The 19,127-nt window shown below is 55.8% G+C and overlaps 1 protein-coding gene across 1 annotated transcript; it reads right to left on the reverse strand.

Annotated features, from left to right (window-relative positions):
- Positions 1-524: 524 nt before the first annotated feature.
- Positions 525-18,855, reverse strand: lrp6 (low density lipoprotein receptor-related protein 6). The gene is made up of 23 exons (XM_061806341.1): positions 18,462-18,855; positions 16,743-17,145; positions 15,713-15,910; positions 14,802-14,998; positions 14,151-14,282; positions 12,824-13,220; positions 12,297-12,468; positions 8,978-9,194; positions 8,133-8,422; positions 7,793-8,019; positions 7,543-7,727; positions 6,489-6,815; positions 6,203-6,405; positions 5,806-5,993; positions 4,389-4,579; positions 3,504-3,713; positions 3,182-3,307; positions 2,879-3,115; positions 2,706-2,816; positions 2,402-2,620; positions 2,199-2,335; positions 2,019-2,116; positions 525-1,604 (listed from the first exon to the last, which is right to left on the reverse strand). Exons 1-23 carry the CDS (start codon positions 18,514-18,516, stop codon positions 1,286-1,288), a joined length of 4,839 nt encoding a protein of 1,612 aa, XP_061662325.1. The 5' UTR covers positions 18,517-18,855; the 3' UTR covers positions 525-1,285.
- Positions 18,856-19,127: the final 272 nt, after the last annotated feature.

A 19,127-nucleotide genomic window follows, 5' to 3' on the forward strand; every position in this document is an offset into this window, starting at 1 on the left:
ATCCACAACTGTTGATTTCTGATCCCAAAACTAGCTCAACAATTTCACGCGTAAATATGACACGGCGATGAAAGACTTTGGAGGTTTCACAGTCCTAAACGGCCCTCTGAGGGAAAACGTGGCCCCTCCCGAACGACTTTCGCCGTTACGGTCTCGAAGGCGAGAACTTGGGTTCCCGTGGCTCGGAAGAGTCCCGAGCGACGGACGACGCCCAACTTGGCGGAATTCGATCATTGCTGGGGTGTTCCGCTTTTCGGGAATTGCGACCGTTGCTGCCGTGACTCTCGCGGGATGAAGAAAGTCAGCTTTTACAAAGAGACATTTGGGGGAGACCCGATGAATGAATGACAGACACAACGGGGGGGAAGTAAAATGGCACAATGTTGGACAAAAGAACAAAATGGACAAGGGCAGGTTCGGGGGGGGGGGTCCAACGGATCCAAATTCACACCGAGAACCAAACGTTGGTCGGCCAGGAACACGACAGACACAGAAAAGTGCTTGCAGGAAGAAAACCAAAGAAAACAGGAGACAGACACGTCTTCATTTGGACTTTCGGGAACCTTCCCGACGAGAACAAGCCAACAGCTTCACAAACTTTATCACAACGCGGCGGAAGAACGACAGCTTTGAGTTCAAAGGTCATCCGTCCATCACGCGTGCGCCCAACGTCGAACTTTCCGCAGGTCGAGATTGTCACGTTTGGTTGCCGCGACTTTGCGTAGAAAAATAGGAATGACGACTTTACAAGGTTTCTTCTTCTTCTTCTTCGTCTTCTTCTTGTCTACACGCTTTAGCTTATAAATTACACAAAGTTGTGCTACAAAAATACTTCCCGTCCCACCGATCAGGCACAAGATGGCTGCTCACCAGGGGACGCGTTTTGGGTTCAGTCCCGTCCGAAGTGGTGGTGGGTGTGGGGTTCCTTTTTTTTTTTTTTTTTTTTTGGGAGGGGGGGGGGGGGGGCGAGCGACGAACCATCCCCTTGGCAGCTGGCTGGAATGGCGGATGCTTTGTCCGTATTTGGCGTCGTGTCCTTTAAGGCAACTTCTATGTGTGTGAGTTGAATAAAAGATTTTCTTTCAAAAAAATGTACAAATGTCTGAATACAAACCTCTATAGTTTCATCATCAGTAAACACTGTATAGAAAATATATAAATACATTTTTCTCTTTTTCAATGTACAAATGTTCCGCAGCAGCCGGCCTGACGTTCCCATTTTTAACCTCATTTATGCACAATTGCTATTTACACTGGAGGGGATGGGGGGGGGGGGGGGTCGCGCTCAGGACGAGTCCGTGCAGGGCGAGGGCGGGGGCGGGTAGAGGTGGTGCGAGTAGCTGCGCTCGGTGAAGGGCGACGGCGGGCAGCTCTCGCAGTTCTCCTCGGCCGACAGGTACTGGCTGCGCGGCGTGGGCGGCGGCGGGAAAGGCTCCGAGTCGTAGTTGAGGTCGCTGCCGTAACCTTTGGCCCCAGCGGGCGCGCGGGCGCCGCCGACCGTCTTGAGCGGAGCGCGGCGCCCCGGCGTGTAGTCGCTGTCGCATACGTCCGTGCTGCACGGAGTGGTGGGAGGGGCGAAGTGGCGGTACGTATACGGCCGGTAGCTGAGGACGACAAGAGGCCCGCTTTCAAAAGGCAGCCGCTCGCTTTTTGGGGGAAAAACACGGGACGGGAAAAGCGTTCCACGGAAGCGAAACAATCAAAGGGCGGAAGGACGGAACCAACTTTATTCTCCGGTCCGCAAGCCGCTACTTTTTTCGGGCGCTGCGAACCCTGCGGCACGTTTAACCGTGCGGCAAACTTAGCAGCCGTGAGTTGAAAAGGACAACAAAAACTCATTTGGAGAAAACGGCCAGAATTGTGTTTGCGTGACTTCAGAAACTTGTCTAAAGTCACATATATATATATATATAAAAATACAACTTGCAGCAAATCTAAATTTGTTAACATTTGAGCAAACTGTATCAGTTTTTTTTGTTTTTTTTTTTCCCCCGGAAGCCGACGGGTTGCGCTGGTACCTGTAGGATCGGTGCGTGGACGGGCTGTTGGAGGAGTAGCCCAACTCCAGCGTGTACAGCGAGCGGACGGTGGCGGGGGAGGGAGGCGGGTTCAGGATCTGTCACAAAGCAAACGCGGCATCATTTGCGGGCCACTTCCTCCCACGTCCGACGGAACTTCCCCCGGGAACGGCTTCTGACCGGAGGGAGGTACGCGCCCTTGGTGCTGGAGGAGCTGCTGGACGAGGCGCCGGTGATGTGGGCGCGGTCGTACGGCGGGCCGCTGCTCCCGCCCGTGATGCTCAAGGAGCCGATCGCCGACTTGCCTTCGGACATGACTGAGGAGCGGGCGGGCGGGCGGTTAGCAGCTTCTCTCGGCGCGCGGCCGGCCGGCGCCGTCTCACCTGACAGCGAGCTGGGCAAGGAGGCGGGGTGCGGCACGTAACCCAGCTGCACCGAGGGCGGCCCGGGCACCACCGTCACCGTCTCGCCGTCGTCTTTCTTCTGAGAGCACAGGACTTGCTGGCACACAAAGTACACGGCGCCTACGAGGAACAGCGCCATCACCACGCCCACGATGGAGCCGACGGTGTTGTTGGGCGCGGGCGGCTCCTCCGTGGGGTCTGCAACGAGAGCGAGAGCGAGAGCGTGACGGACGGACGGGAAGACGACGAGAAGGAGGCCGCGCCCCTGCGGCGAAGACCTCACAGCAGCCGATTTCGTCCGAGCCGTCGGCGCAATCCACGTTGTTGTCGCACTTCTTGTGCTTGGCGACGCACTGGCCGTTGGCGCACGGCGACTGGTCGAAGGGGCAGTGCGCTGAAAGGCAGCCAAAGGAATCAAAGGTTGACCGCGGGCCGGGCGATTGTCCGGCTTCTCACCTGTGCACTCGTGCTCGTCCGAGTGGTCCTGGCAGTTGTACTCGCCGTTGCACCTCAGGCTGCGCTCGACGCACTGGCGACTGTCGCACTCGAACTCGCTCTCCGAGCAGACGGGGCAGTCCGCCTCGTCGCTGATGTCGTCGCACTCGGGGTAGCCGTCGCAGCGCCACGACCGCGGGATGCAGTCCACGTCGCCGGAGCGGCAAGAGAACTGCTCCGGGGAACACGTGGGAGGCTCTGAAGGGGTCGGGGAGCCGAGTCAGCGAGGGCCGGAGCGACGGGCGAGCGCGAGAAAGCGGTCACCTCCGCAGGACAGCTCATCCTGCAGCAGAACCAAGTGGACGGGGCAGGAGCAGCGGGTGGTGCCGTCGCCCTTGACCACGCAGATGTGAGAACAGCCGCCGTTGTCCCACGTGCACGGGTGTTTACCTGCCGCGAGACGACCAGCGCGCGTCATCGGAACTGCTGACCCCAACCCCCCCCCCCGTCCCCAAATCGTCAACCGATTCATTCGGGCGGGCGACGCCCGGTCGATTGGTCACAATTGTTCAAGTCATTTATGGCTCGCTTGGTGGCTTCCTCTACGCGACGGTCCCGCCGCAGCGGAAACGTCCGCACGACTCACCGTACTCCCTCATGTCGAGCTCGTGCACGGCGTGGATGTCGCTGAGGTAGGCGATGCGGGCCTGGATTTTGGTGCGGCCCTCGCGCGTGGTCTTGTCCACCCGCTCGATCATCTGCTGCTGCTTGTCGATCCAGTACAGGTGCTTGCCGAACACCGTCAGGCCCACCGGTTGCAGAATGTTGGAGTCGGCGATCACCACGCGGTTGGCGCCTGGCGAGGACCCGAAAAACAAAACAAGGCGGTCGGGAACACGGGCGACAAAATGGGAGAGCAACTCAGTTTGAAGCGGGCGAGTCCCCATTTCCAGTTGCTTTCTTGAACAGACCGGAGAATAACGCTCACGGTCTTCCGTGGACGCACTTCCTCAAAGGCTCATATTCACGATAAAATTCCATTTTCCGGCACTCACGCACACGATCGATCGGGCCCACGGTCCCGCCCGGCGGCGCTCAACTACTCGTGCAAGTCAGGGCGCAGTCCCGCGGCTGCCGTTCTGCGCCCACGGCACCTCTGACCGGCACGGTTATGTTAATTTCCATTTTATGGCATATCGCGCGATACGTTAGGGGACAACATTTAAGGCGCTCTTTCAATTTACTGAACTTCAACTGAGAGGGACAAACAAGCACGCGACTGAACTTGAGTTTCCATTCCGAGTGGAATTCCTTTGAAAAGAGTGGCGTGGCCCTTCTGCCCCCTGGAACGTACCCCCGACGCTCAAGTGGCTCCACCGAACGAAACTGGCGCGCAACCCGCGCACTTCTTCAAAGATGCCACAAATTGGACGTTTGGCCCGACAGGCTTCAGGGGAGCCCGGGACAGGAAGCGGTTACGGAGGGCGGCCGCAGAACCGGTGAGCGCCGGGCCGAGTTCGACGTCACGTACCTGACAGGTCGCTGCCCTCGATGCGCCGCAGGTCCGAGTCCACCCAGAAGAGCTTGCCCAGCTCGTTGTCCACCGCCAGGGCCACGGGTTTGCCCAGCCCGCTGAAGAACAGAACCTCGCGCTCCGTCCCGTCCAGCGCCGCGCGCTCGATGGTGGGCGAGCGCTCCACCAGGTTGGTGAAGTACATGTACCTGATCAAACACACACACAAATTGCCCGTTCTCATGTCACCAATCGGCCCAAAAGCAAAACACTGACAGGAAGAAAGAAGCAACCGGAGTTTGCCGCTCAGTTTGTCGGATTTGCGAGACACCTTTCATTCGCAACGTGGATCCGACGTCGTTCCTATTTCCTCACTCGGACGGAGTGGCCGATTCGAATAAGAGTAGCGGGCCAAAAACCGCCCCCGAGCCAGACTTTGGAGAAACCCAAGCCCCGATATGTCCGAGGGGCGCACCCACTCAGAGGGAAAAAAAAAAAAAAAAAAAAAAAAAAAAGGGCCGTCACTTTCTTCGACTTCAATTGTTTGTTTGTTTTTGGGGTTTTTTTTCTCAACAACGGAGTAAAGATGATTTTCATAAATTGGAGCAAAGCCTTTTTGCTTTCGAAACGGAATCGGCGACAGTTCACGGTTGTTCCGAGTTCCTGCGGGGTTTCGGGTGAACGTTTTCGAAAAGCGATCCCCGCGGGTCGTAGCTTCCCGAGTTCGGTAGCCGTAAAGACGTTGCAAGTAAAGTCTTGTCTTCAAGGCCCAGTCGACCCAAACCAACTCCTGCATTATTATCGAAAGAGGCTCTTTTATAACGTGCACACATGCGATGGACTCGTTTGCTCGTTCCAATGACAAAGACAACAAAAGAAAAGTACTCTATAAAACCATCCATCCATTCACCCTAACACGGGTCACGGGTCCTCCTTCAATGCTTTCGGAACGCGGGAGGCAACGGCACGAGCGAGAGAAAACACACGCCGGCCCAACTCCCCACAGGTGAGGCTGGAATTGAACCCGCGGCGTCAACATAAAGAACGAAGTTGGTTCAACGTTCTTTGCAGTTGCGCGTCCCGCGGGACTTTGCGTTTTCTTCTTCTTCTTCTGGGCCCGCTGGGCTGTTTTACTTGTGGAATGTCGGAGGCGAGCGCAACATCTGCGGACCGCACGCAGATGACTGGCCCAAGCGAAGGCCGCAATTAGCACGCCAAACAAAGCAGCTGGAGGATAAACAACGGCGGGGGAGAAAAGTACCTGCAAAAAAACATGTTGAAATGCTTCAAAGTTTCCTGGCAGAGAGAGAGCAAGACGCGGCACCAAATGACTTTCACGTGTGAAGCAAATTCCGAAACAAAGAAAGCCCCCAGCCCAGCCTAGCCCAGCCCAGCCCACTCACTCACTCACTCACTCACTCACTCACTCACTCACCCTCTCTCGGGGTTGACCACGATGGCGCGCGGCTTGTAGTGGGGGCCCCTCAGCACGACGCCCACCCGCCCGCCGTCGGTGCGCGTGACGTTGATGACGTTGGTGAGCTCGCTGGTCCAGTAAATGAAGCGGCTGTAGATGTCGATGCTCAGGTCGTACATCTGGGAGCCCGACACCACCGTCATGCTCTGCTGACGCAAACAGAGACGCCGCACGTTAGGCGAAATTCCGGAGCGCTCCTTGCTCCACACGTCGCTTCTAGTCGTTTGCATCATGTTGGTAATCGGTGAGTTCCCCAAAATAACCACTTTCATTCGCTCTTCACCTTTTGACCACATTGTACCGTACAGAACCCCAACCCCCCACCCCTCACCCCCCACCCCCAAACGGAACCCGCCTGGTTGCCATCCTCCTGAGCGCGCCGAACCACGTTCTGCTTGGAGTCGATCCAGTACAGTTGCTTGTCCAGCGGGTCGTAGTCGATGGCGCGGACGTTCTTCAGGTTGTGGATGGGCAGGATGATGTCGGGACTCTGCTGCTCGTCCATCACCATGCGGTTGATGGCCGTCTTCTGGCTGAATAGCAGGAAGGACGTCGGGGCTGAAAGCCCACCACCCGGATTAAAGCAAAAGGCAAGGCGCGACGCGAGCGCACACGACGTCGTCGTCGGGCCGAGCGCTCACCGTTGCAGGTCTTGTTGTCGTAGTTGAGCGAGAAGTGGGCGGGACAGCCGCACACGAAGCCGCTGACCGGCACCGCCAAGCACAGGTGCGAGCAGTGCCCGTTGGTGGAGGCGCAAGCGTTCCAGCCGCCCTGCCGGGACGAGTGGAACACCAGGATGTCCATGACGTAGTCCAGGTGGCCCTGGATGACGGTGCGGTTCTGGCCGCTCGTCTTGTTGGCCCGCTCGATGCTGCGCTGGCTCCAGTCCGTCCAGTAGATGTAATCTTGGTATTGGGTCAGGCCGAACGGGTGCGGGAGGTCGTCGGCGATCACCTCCCGGTCCTGACCTGGAAACGAAAGGAAACGCGTCCGACTCGTTGTGTGACCCGTTTTCGTCGGCTGCCCACCGACTGTTTGTGACTAAGTTTTCCTGAGTTGTTATTTCCTCCAAAGCGTCTGAGACGTGTCGACGAGTTGTTTAACCATCCGCAGCTACCGTAATTCACGGCCTAAAAAGAGCAGCCAGTCCATTTGGAAAGGAAATCCCATTTGGTGCATACATACGCCGCAAGTGCGCACATTGAAACGAGAGATATTTACAAACAAAGACGGCACACGGAGAGTTTAAAAAAAAAAACAAAAAAAAAAAAAACAACAACATACCGGTAAAAATAAAAATAATAATTAAAAAAAAAAAAAAAAAAAAATCACCGAGACGCGGCAGTAACGCGCTAGCACGGCACAATCAGGGCCGGGCCGGTAAAAGTCACTTCCACGGCACAAATATTCCACCGGTCTCACTCGCTTGAGTGCCCCCTTGCGGCTGTTGGGGGGGGGGGGGGGGGGGGGAGAAAGAAAAAAAAATTATGCACAAATTAGCCACATGGCCGCATAAACCGAATGGTTGAAAGCATGTGAAAAAAGTCGAGTTTTAGGAGTCGTCACCTGTCCGGGCCAAGTTTTCACTTGCTATTGAGCGCCTGAAACCGGAGGCCACGAATTATTTGTCATTTGCTGCCGCGTTTCTAAAGTCGTTCTTTTCACGGTCCCGAGAGGCGGAGCGTCGGCCGTTACCCAGCATGTTGGCCGACTCGATGAGCGTGGTGTCCAGGTCGGTCCAGTACAGGCGCCGCTCGGCGTAGTCGATGGTGAGTCCGTTGGCTCGGCCCACGTCCGCCACCAGAGTGACACGGCCGCTTCCGTCCATGGCCGCTCGGTCGATCTTGGGCTTGCCGCCCCACTCGGTCCAGTACATGTAGCTGAGGAGGAGACGGCGGGCGTGAGCAAAACGGCGGAAATGTTGCCAGCGTGACTCCTCGCTCACCCTTCAGCCGGGTCCAGGGCAAGAGCCCGCGGGCTGTCCAAGTCCTTCCAGACCAGGACCTGCCGGTGCTGCCCGTCCAGTTTGGCCACCTCGATGCGGTTGGTGCCCGTGTCGGCCCAGTACAGGTTCTTGCCCAACCAGTCCACCGCCATGCCCTCGGGGTAGTCCAGCCCGAACTCCACCACGTGCTCCAGGGCGCTGCCGTTCATGAAGGCCCGGCTGATGGTCTGCGAGGACGCGCGCAAACTTTGGCTTACTCGCGCTTCTCACACAAAACGCACAAAAAGGTACAAACTCGCACCCGCGAGGTTGAAAAAACAACAACGACGACGACGACGACCTTGAGAGTGATGTCGGTCCAGTAAATCCTGTTGTCGGTGACGTCAAAGTCGAGGGCGGAGGCCTCCTTGACGCCGGTGAGCGGGATGGCCACGTTGTTGTTGTTGGTCTCCAACGAGATGCGCCGGATGTCGGTGTGACGCGAGAAGAGCAGGAAGGCCTCGGGCACGATGCACGTGCGCATGTCGGCGATCAGCTCCAGTCCGATGGGGCAGCCGCACTGCGCGCCCCGCGGCGTGAACAGGCACAGGTGGCTGCAGCCGCCGTTGCTGTCCGCGCACGGGTTGCCGCCTGAGGACGGGAAGTCGCCGGTTAGCCCGTTGAACTTTGTGGAGCTTCTGCTCGGTAGGGTTGAGGTCAGGGGAACGCAGAGGTCCGAACGTGACTGGCTCTCCTGTTAGGCCTCCTTTTATGGAGCAAATGATGCACCGATGAGCCCGGTTGGTCGGAAGGCGCTCGATCCATTGATCGCGATCCAGGCAGTTTTGGGCCATCGCGCGAGCCCGACTTCTCTTTTGTCTCGTCGCTTGATCGACCCATCCTGGCCTTTTCTGACACGAGTGACCGTGCGGCTGCGCTTAGAGCGAGTCGGCCTCCTATTTCGCGTCCGTCTCTTGCTTTGCGATCCAACCGCAGGACGCCCCCCCCCGGGGAGGACCCACGAGATTTGAACCCCGTTGAGACGCAGCGGTCCCCGTTGCCACCAAGAGTTGAAAATAACGTTCTCGATCATTTGGAAGGCAATGGAAGTCGAGTTACCGAGAAATTAATTTCTGTCCGTCTGAAAATATTCCCCATGTTCACCTTTCGCGGGTTGCCGGGTTAAGAACTTGTCCGCGTGCTCACCTTGCGCCCGGTGGAGGTCGGTGGCCTTCAGCCCCATCAGGTCGGGCAGCTGATCGATGATGATCTCGCGCTCGGCCGTGTGTTTGTGAACGCGCTCGATGCTGCGGCGCTGCCAGTCCGTCCAGTAGATGAAGTCGCCCAGCAGCGTGAAACCGAAAATGTGCGGGAGTTTGTCCTCGACCAGAACCCGCCTCTCGGTCCCGTCCATGTTCATCACCTGTCAAAAGACACACACACACACACACACACAGTGACAGGGGCAAGTACGATACAGTTGTGCAAACACCACGACGCTGACTCAGCAAGGGGGCAATAACATTCGGAATCAATAAAACTGATCGGACGTGAAGATAAATTGGCAATTTTTGATGATCGGCCGATCGGTTTTAATGTCCAAATTCGCAGAAGAGATTGACCTCGCGTTGCCGTCGTGGGCAGTACATCTGAATTCAAAAGTTTCTTGATTTTTACATAGTTGTGTCTTTTGACGTACAACGGTAAATATCCGACGCCCTTCGGAAGACAAAACTGGATTGCCCAAGTCTGACATGGTGCAATCGTGAAAGGAGTTTGAGCTGCGCATTCCGTGTCCACTCGTCTCTCCCATTCTTGAATAACTATTGGCCGTCAGATAGTTACGATTCTGTGTCAAAAAACAAATGCAAATAAAGTGGCTTTTAGCTTCAGATCTTCTGCAGCGCACGAGAGAAACGTCGTCGATGGGACGGGCAAATGACGCCATTAAAAGCGGTCGGCAATTATTGGCCCATCCGATCGGGCCGATAAAAGAAAAAGTCGACTCCGGAGCCGCCGACGCGCGAGCTTGCGCAACTCGCGGACACGCACACCTCCCTCGGCTGCGTCACGGCTTCAGCACCCGACGATCCCGTTCAACGGACCGCACAAGTTCCCGCGTTCCTGGCGACGCAGACGTAAATCGCACGCTCGGCTGCGGCTGCCGGTCACATGACTTGGTCTCGGCGTCGAGTCGCCGACATCGCTTCACTCTGGAATGTGTCTCCTCCCGGAGGTGTGTTGACATCTTTTGAGGCAAACGTGCTCGAAACCAACCAATCATACGCGACGTACCAGAAAATAAATAAATTTCTGCTTTCGGAAATGGGACCTTAAAAGCAACAACTCTCAGACTCGGAGAGAAAAAGCACAACGCCGCTGATCTTCGCACACTCGGCGAAACGGAACGTCGAACAACGGAAGACAGCCCGCGTCGGTCACGCCCATCGACAACGCTTCCAATATTTTGGAAGAATATCAACAGATTTGGCTCCTCATTTGCTTTTTCTTGAATTGTCAAGACACCTCGTGGACAACCTGCGCTCGACACGCCTTCATTCTGGGGCTGCATTCCACATTCATGCGTCATAGGTGGAGATCTGCGATGTGCGGGTTTGGGTTGGGGGGGGGGGGAAGAGTTATGACTTAAAATCAGGCCCTCACCCACTCTATCAAACAGAAACCCCACGATATACTGTGGAAAAAGTGCAAGATTAGTGTACACGTCTATGTACAGCGTATATAAATATAGAGAGGGTCTAAATCTATAAGAAAAAAACAAAACAAGTTTCCATGGTGAGCCAAAAGGTTTGACCACAGTGTGGCGATGTTTCACATTTCTGCTTCTATTCTCAACAGAGCCCACCGCAGCTGCAGCGCAGCCACAATCGGAACCAGATGTGGGATCTGCCCGCCGAAAGAGGGGAAAAAGAAAAAAAAAAAAAAAAAAGAGAGAGAGAGAGAATGAAGCCAGAGTTGCGTTATGGAAGAGTGAGGGTGGGGTGGTGGGGGGGCGAAGGGGGCGAGGATCGCGTGAGGAGCCGTCGCCGCCTGGGAGAGAGAAAACTGCGCAGGATCCGCCATATCCGACCTTCTGCGCCGCTTATCCTCACACGGGCACCTTTCTCAGCTGCACCCTCAACTTGTCGCCAGCCAGATTCGCGCTCACGTTCAGACCAGCGCACCATTTCAATTAACTTCCACACGTGTTTTGCGGACGTGCCAGGAAACCCGAGCCAGTACCCGCAAAGTCCGCACAGGGAAGCCGGATTTGAACCCGCCACCTCAAAACTGCTGTCCAGTCCTCTGACCTTCCACCACTTCCATTTCAAATCGAGACATTTTGATTTTGGAAGAGAAGACAAGTCAGCGGCTCCCCCAAAAATGAAGTCAATTCAAACGGAAACACCGTCAAGTATCTGCAACTGCGTGCGTGCTGGAGGGCTTTGAATTTGGTTCAGATGGACCCGCCCACAACAAACATTTTCCGAACCGCTTAACCCCACGAGGGTCGCGGGAGTGCCGGAGCCAAAACCAGCTGTTACACTCGCAATCACACCGATGGGGCAATTTTGAGTCTTCCATGAATGCAAGAATGTTTTGGGGATGTGGGAGGAAAAAGCGGAGAAAAGCCACACTTGCAAGAACGGGGAGAGCAAGACATCGTCACCGCGAGGTCGAGGTTGAGGGCAATTCCTCCGTTTTTGGGCGGGGCCTTGGAATCAAAAGATCCAAACAAAACAATTGCACGTGTTGGAACAGATGCCACGAAATGACCGTTTCGGGCATCAACCCCTCCCTTGCAATCATGGCTCCAAGCCCGCGTGCGACCCATTCATCCAAAATGCACTTCCAGCCAATTTGGGTTCTGGCGGAGGAGGTCAAACGCATTCTCTTCCGAGTTCAGGTCCGGTGACGGACTTGATGGAAGCGCCTCTGTTAGGCCGCCGCAGTGCTTTGGATGGACCCAACCCAAATAGTTCAGATGAAGTTTTCCGTCCGTCGACCGCCAAAAAAAAAAAAATGGAAATGGATTCCGCCGCTCCCGTCGTGCGTTCCCATCCCCGATAAAGACCCGCGAGGCGGCTCCGCAAACGTCCGTCACGTGACGTGACCTTTATCGAGCTTCGAGGACGCCGTCGCCGGTGAGGTCAGCCATTGTGGCCCTCGGGTGTTTCTTCATCGCCTCGGCCGACACCTTCGACGGCGCCGCTTTCTCTCCTCTTGCGGGCATTCCCAACGGATGGATCGACTCCGCTCAAACGTTTTGCAATACCGCCGATCGGCACTTCTTTGGGCTTCGTGTTGACTTCACAAGTGAAACCCGAAGCGCCAGCAATCGATTCAAAACGCTACAGCCGAGAACCGAGACCAGAAACAAACAAAAAAAAAAAAAGGCACGTGCTCAAATGCTTTCAACAATAGGAAAAATAAATCAAGAAAAGTTTTCTCTCATCTGCATCTTGGAACCCGAACCTGTGACCTCGCCGAAAAATTGCCCACGCGCTCGTCGAGCGAGCCTCACCTCGATCATGTCGGTCTTGGCGTCGCCCCAGTAGAGCTTGCGCTCGTCGTAGTCCAGCGCCAGGCCGTTGGGCCAACCCAGCGACGTGTTGACCATCACCACCCGCTCGGTCCCGTCCAGGTCGGCCCGTTCGATCTTGGGGACCTCGCCCCAGTCCGTCCAGTACATGTACCTGAAGGACAACCGGGGTTCGCGTCAGAGACCCGCCACATTTTCTGCTGCCTCTCCACAATCAAAGGCGAAGTCGCGTTAGGATCAAACGCATTCAGTCCGCTGTCATGGCGGAGAACAGCAAAAAAAAAAAAAAAAAAAAGTCCCCCCCCCCCCCCAATTATCAAAGTCGGTGTCCACTGAGGAGATCGCCGACGTCCACTTTTAACTTTCCACGGAACTGCTATAACCGCGACAGTCACCGAGTTCCTAAAACCACCCGCGGAACAACGTGTGGAGTGTGTGACCCAAAATAATTCCAGAACGAAAACACAATCAACGCGAGGCCGGAAGAACCGGGGGGGGGCTTTACTCACCCGGCCACGGGGTCCAAGACGATGGCCCTGGGCTCGTCCAGGTCCTCGGATATGAGGATCTTGCGCATGGTCCCGTTGAGCCTGGTGACCTCGATGCGATCCGTGCCCGTGTCGGTCCAGTAGAGGTTCCGCGCGATCCAGTCCACGGCGATGCCGTCCGGGTGGTTGACCTGCGACGTGACCACGAACTGGGCGTCGGCGCCGTCGGGCAGGGAGCGGCGGATGGCCTTCACGTCGTCGTCCGTCCAGTAGATGTAACCGTCCACCGGGTCGTAGTCGATGGCGATGGCGTGCCGGATGTCGTCCACCTGCAGGATGATGTCGGTGAAGTCGGGCGTGTCCAGCGAGATGCGGCGCAGGTCCGTCCGGCGGGCCAACAGCAACATGCGCGTGGGGCCTGCGACGTCAACAAACGCGCACATTGAAGGAGGGGAAAGACGCCAAAGCCCCGCCCACTCAAGTTTCACCTCAACGAGCGCCACCCTCGTGATGATGATGCGCATCACATTGGGCCTCGACCACTAACAAAAATAATCCGTGTTAAAACAATACGGTGGCACCATCCGGAAGTAGAAGCGCTTTTCACGTGGAAATGGCCTAATCCGTTCCAAAACCACAAAAATGAGAATTTAAAGTACATAGTAAGTTTCTTTCGGCTTGTCCCTTTCGGGGTCGCCACAGCGTGTCATCTCAGATGAACGCACATATGTTTGGCACAATTTTTACGCCGGATGCCCTTCCTGACGCGACCCTTCTCAGGGAGTGGAGGCCCCAGTGGGATACGAACCCACAACCCCTGGTTTATCAAACCAGTGCTCTAACCACTGAGCTACAGGGCCTCACTAGAATTTAAAGTACATAATGCCAGGAATAATAAAAAAATGAGGTTCATGTAACTCAGTGAAAGACATCGCAGGGGATGTTTGACAGACACACAAACGGACGCATGCACACAACTTGATTCCACTAAAGTTTTTGGGGGGCCATGGTGAAGAAAGAGGAATAAACTTGTAAAAATAAACAAATAAATATCCATCCATTTTTTTTTTAAACCGCCATTCATCGCGCAAGCCTATTCCAGCTCTCCTCAACCGGTCGTCATACAGACGGGAAGCGCATTCATAATCATTCCGGACTCCCGAATTACGAGGACTTGTGAGCGTCTGTTAGTCAGCCACCAGTGCGTTTTCCAAGCTGCTTAACCTTACAAGGGTCAGGGGAGCTAAATTAGTCCTAATTTGATGCGTTTGTAAATGAGCTCATTCTCAGGTCAGAATCGGAATCATTTAGAATCCACAAGCATACGGCGGCGTCCCGGCGAGCTGACCGTCACGGCAGGTCTTGGCGTCCTGCAGCAGCTGCACCCCGGTAGGGCAGGCGCAGCGGAAGGAGGGCTCGTCGGGCGACAGCAGGCACAGGTGGGAGCAGCCGCCGTTGTTGAGCGAGCACGGCGTGCTCACTGGAGGCACAACCAGGAAAATTAGGACATTGCCGTTCGGCGGGACGCAACAGGAAGTCAAAGTGAAAAACAACAACAACAGAAAATAAATGAATCCAGTGACCTTGTGCCACCCACAGTTAGTTATTAATACCCTCCCCTTTTAATAGGAGGGGGAGGGGGGGGGGCAATCGCTTGACAGTTCTGTTTTTGCAAGTGAAGTTCCAAGATGGGGGGGGGAGAAAAAAAAAAAAAAAAAAAAAGAAGTCACAGAGACAATTTGGGTTGTTTGAATGTTTGGCACAATATGCAAAATGATCATTTTGATCGGGCAACGATTGCCCTCGATTTCACTCATCCAGGAGACCTGAGCGCGGCGGGGGCGCACGTCCCCAAAACGGGACCGGCCCGTGTACCGTCCCAGCAACGGCTTCAAAACTGGCCACTTTAGCGGGAGCACTTCTCACAAAATGCAACAAAGAGGTCAACGGTGCGGTGGGGTGGGGGTCATCACGCCGGACGAGGGGAGGGGCTACTCACGCTGGGTTTGCCTCTTGGCGCTGAACACGTGGATGTCCATGGGCGAGAAGATGTCCGAGTGGACCACGCGCTGGTCGGCGCCGTTGTGCTTGGCGCACGAGTGGATGGAGTGCGTGTTCCAGTCGGTCCAGAAGAGCGTGTCCTCGAAGAGGGTGAGGGCGAAGGGGTGGGGCAGCTCCCCTTTCACCACGACCTCCCTGAAGGGACGCCGCAAACAGCCACACGTCAACTTCGTCATTCAACGACGACGGAAGCCGTCTTCCGATTTTCAGAATTCTCGCTGCGAAGCGGCTGTTTGAGGCATTCTGAGAAAAAATCTTGTACCGCTGCTCATGTGGACCATTCCCGAGCCGCAAATGACAAACGAACGAACATACAAAGCGCAGCAATTTCTTCCAATCTCGGTCCACATCTTGAAAGGGGCCGATCCGAGCGAGCGAGCGAGCGAGCGAGCGACAGTGTAACCGTCAAGAACGAAAGTCACGCAGCGTGACCGAATAATCGCCAGCGGCCGCGAACGTGCTGAGGGAGGAAGGAAGTCGCGCTCGCCAAAAGAAAATCCGGAAAACTTTCAAAGAGCCGAGCGACGGCGAGCAGACGACGGCCACGGTGGAGGAAAAGTAGTACCACTAAAATATCCGACCGCGGAGGAAAAGTACTACGACCGCAATATCCTAGCGTCGGTTACCTGCGGAGTTCAAAGTTCGTCATTTCTGTTGCAAACCTAACTCGCATCTGTAAGCCATAAAGTCCATTTTCTATCAGTACCGACCAAAGGACACAACACGATAACACCATTTTTTTCTTTTTTGGTGTGCGCATACTCTTGTTGCAAGACACACACATTTTTTGTACATTTGTCACGCATGACACACTTTTGAGGTTTTTGTCGCAGGCGCACGGCTCCGTACCTGTTGGTGCCGTCCAGATGGCACCTGTGGATGAAATTGTGCTTTGCGTCGGCCCAGTAGAGCTTGCGCTGCTCGTAGTCCAGCGTCAGTCCGTTGGGCCAGTAGATGTCGCGCTCCACAATGATGGAGCGGTTGGTCCCGTCCATGCCGGCCCGCTCGATCTTGGGGATCTCGCCCCAGTCCGTCCAGTACATGAACCTGCGAGGGCGCGCGCGCGCACACACACACACGCACACACACGCACGCACACACACACACCGTCCATCGGTCACGGCCTCCATCCAATGAGGATGCAGACTCACTGTTGCTAGGCGACCACAAACAAAACCGCCGGGACGTCGAGCTGACACGAGCGCACTCGCTCGGGTAAAAGCGAAGTAGACGTGCTCAGAAGGAGAGAAGAACGACGAGGCCACACCGAGCGGTCGCCCTTTGGGTCAGTCCCAACCGACGTGAAACCGACTTTTCTTGGGGTTTCCTCCTCCCGTTCGTCAAGACCACCTGATCCCCTTCCTGCATTTCCTCACAACACACGGCGACAACCACGACGGCCGATCGCGTCCCGCGGGTCAGGAAATGTCGTGATTTTCACATTGTCGTTTGAAGAAAAGCCTTCTGGAATAAATGGAAAGACTGGAAAGAGACGGAAGGATTTGGACCAAAGGGATCCATTCTGAGTACGTTGCGGACGGGAGCGTGAAAATGTTCTGGGCCACGGAGTCGCGATCGCCACCTGATGGACGGACCGCACACGGACATCGTTGTGACGCTGAATGGCGTTTCATCGCAAAGTCGGACTTTGTCAGCGTTTCATTGGCAAAACCTCAGCTAAAATGGGTCGGGCCCTCGCTAAGACGGGTGTCGGGAACAATCGCGTCCTTCGGGCTCCGACTGGCGACGGGCTCAAGCTCAGCGGGAGAGAGGACAGACGGACGGAAACTTTGGAAATCGACGGGAGCATTGGGAACATGGAGCAGGAAGTCAGAAAAAAAACGACGCGGCAGCCTGCCGACCGACGAGCGGGACTAACCCTCGTGCGGGATCCAAGGCGATGGCTCTGGGTTGGTCCAGCTCCTGCCAGAAGAGAACTTTCCTCAAGGTTCCGTCCAGCTCGGACACCTCGATGCGATTGGTCTCCGAGTCGGTCCAGTAGAGTTTAGCGGCCAACCAATCGCAGGCCAGACCGTCAGGAGAGGCCAGGCCGGGCACCACCGTGTGGACGGCGCCGCCGCCCGCTCCCGACGGGTCCAAAACGGTGCGCTTGATGGCCTCCTCGCTCACGTCGCTCCAGTAGATGAGCCCCCGCGAGAAGACGTAGTCGACGGCCGCCGCGTCCTCCAGGCCCCCCACCACCACGCTGGCGTTGGCCCGCTCGCGGGCGGCGTCCACCAGGCGCAGGTCCCGCCGGTTGGCGTACAGCAGCAGCGGCTCACCTGGGGAGACGACGGGCGCGTTGGTCAACTTGGCGCGACGACGTCAAGCAATAACCGTTCGGGACAAATTTTCTGGCGTTTTCACCACAAAACGTGCAAGTCGCTCTTAGCAGGGGACGAAAGTTGGAGAAAAGACAAAACCTCGCAATAGTTAACAACCAAGATAAAAGTACCACACAATTTCATCAGTTCACACGAATATGAGTGCATATGGCCACCAAAATAAAAATGTCTGAATGTACCGGGGGTATCAGACGACCCCCCCCCCCCCGTTCTGACAAGGTTCCACTTTGCGACCGCTTGCTTGTCTTTGTGACTCACACCTATCGAAATGGTCAATGATTGTGAATTTATTTGTCGATTGGATTTTTGTCACATTGGGGGGTCACAGGTAATAAAATCAGCTGTTCCCATGCTGGAAGTGCAAGCTTCAACTGTCTAGTCTTGCTTTTTGCTCACCGCATTTGAAATCACTCACGGAACAAAGCCAATGAGGAATTTATTATAACCATCACGTTGTTTGCTTAGACAGTCCGATAAATCTACAGAGATGTAAATTGGATGATTAGCTCTTTGGCTTTTCGAACATCAAGATAGAAGGACTTCTCATCACAGCCCTCCTGAAACATTTTCTCGTTCCAGGACACAACACTGGAATGCACCTGTACTGACATGGTTCACCCCAACGTACTGGACTTGTTCTGTCAAAAAGTGCACGCAAGACACTCAGAATGTTGTTGGGCTGAATCCCCCCCCCCCCTTTAGAACAAAAGTTTGTTTTTTTTTTTCTGAGAGGGGGACGGAAAAAAAAAAAACCATTATTTTGCAGATTGACAGGAAAAAGTGCATTTTCCATTTAGAATACCCAACCGATGTGTTCGGGAGCCGTGCAAGAAAGAAGAATAAAAAGTGGCTGAAAGTAGAGATGAAGAAAAAGTGAGAGCGAAACAATGAAGAAGTAGAGTCGGGGGGTAGCGCGGAGGGGGGGACGGGGTCGGGGGGGGGGTATTTGAAGTAAAGTTGGAGCGCAGCAGCCTCGGCGGACGAGCGGCGATCTCATTTTCCAGCAAACTTGGCCAAAGTGGACAAGTGAGAGTGCAGGAAGCCATTTGTGGTTTCGCGCTGCTAGCCGAGCGCGGCTAAGCTAGGCTAGGCTAGGCTAGGCTAGGCCAGGCTAGCACGGCGTCTCGTCCGCCGCGCCGACGAAAAGGGCCCGCAGTCGGCGACACGAGCCCAAGCCGAACCACCCACGACCGCTCGGTCTCGCGCTTCGGGGCCCACTGAACGGGGCGCCCGCGACCGCGCCACGCACTCACCTCGGAGGCGCAGACAAAAAGTGGCCAACAACAGAGTCCGCAGCACGACAGCCATGCCGCCCGCGCGTCTCCGCCGCTTTTCTCGCCTTTCTCGGCTCTGGCGCCCGCCTCTCGTTGCTCGTCAGCGGCCAGCGAGGCAAAACATCGCGACGCCCAAGCAGCGCTGGTCGTCGTCGTCGGCGGCGGCGGCCTCGAACCCTGTGGACCGACTCCCTCCCTCGCGGCTCGTTCGGGGTGCGCTCAAACTCGCTCAGATGGTCGTCGGGCCTTCTTCCATGGTTCGCCCCGGTTGTGGTTTTGTCGCCTTTGTTGTGTTTCTTGTTGGCTTGTTTGCTAAGTGCGACGACGACGGCGACTGTGCAACTCTCCCAAGGAAGCAGAAGCTGGCCAACGCACTGTCCTGCGCGACGCCTCCGCCGTATCCGTCCGCCGTCGCTTCCCCCCCCCCCCCACGTTTGCTCCGCTATTGTCGGCCGATGGCCCTCCTCGAAGGGCGAGCGAAGAAAAAGAACCGCGACCTTCAACCGAACCGTGTGCGAAACAGCCCTCGTTCGAAGGCAAAACGCCAGGAAAAGCCATCCCTGACGGGCGCAGGGAGACGGGAGCCCTTCCGCACGCCGACGCGCTCACATTCCACAGGGACTACTTTCTCTCCCGCCTGGATCG

Source organism: Syngnathoides biaculeatus, chromosome 20 (assembly GCF_019802595.1).
Source record: "Syngnathoides biaculeatus isolate LvHL_M chromosome 20, ASM1980259v1, whole genome shotgun sequence".
NCBI classification, from domain to species: Eukaryota; Metazoa; Chordata; class Actinopteri; order Syngnathiformes; family Syngnathidae; genus Syngnathoides; species Syngnathoides biaculeatus.

What these genes read in the sequence shown, in the direction of transcription:
- lrp6 (XM_061806341.1), bottom strand. Translation starts at nt 18,516, where the DNA reads ATGGCTGTCGTGCTGCGGACTCTGTTGTTGGCCACTTTTTGTCTGCGC. An exon ending in GGACGAGCACGAGTGCACAG is followed by an intron (nt 2,817 to 2,878) that starts GTGAGAAGCCGG and finishes GCTGCCTTTCAG; the next exon opens with CGCACTGCCCCTTCGACCAG. An exon ending in CTTGCCCAGCTCGCTGTCAG is followed by an intron (nt 2,336 to 2,401) that starts GTGAGACGGCGC and finishes CCCGCTCCTCAG; the next exon opens with TCATGTCCGAAGGCAAGTCG.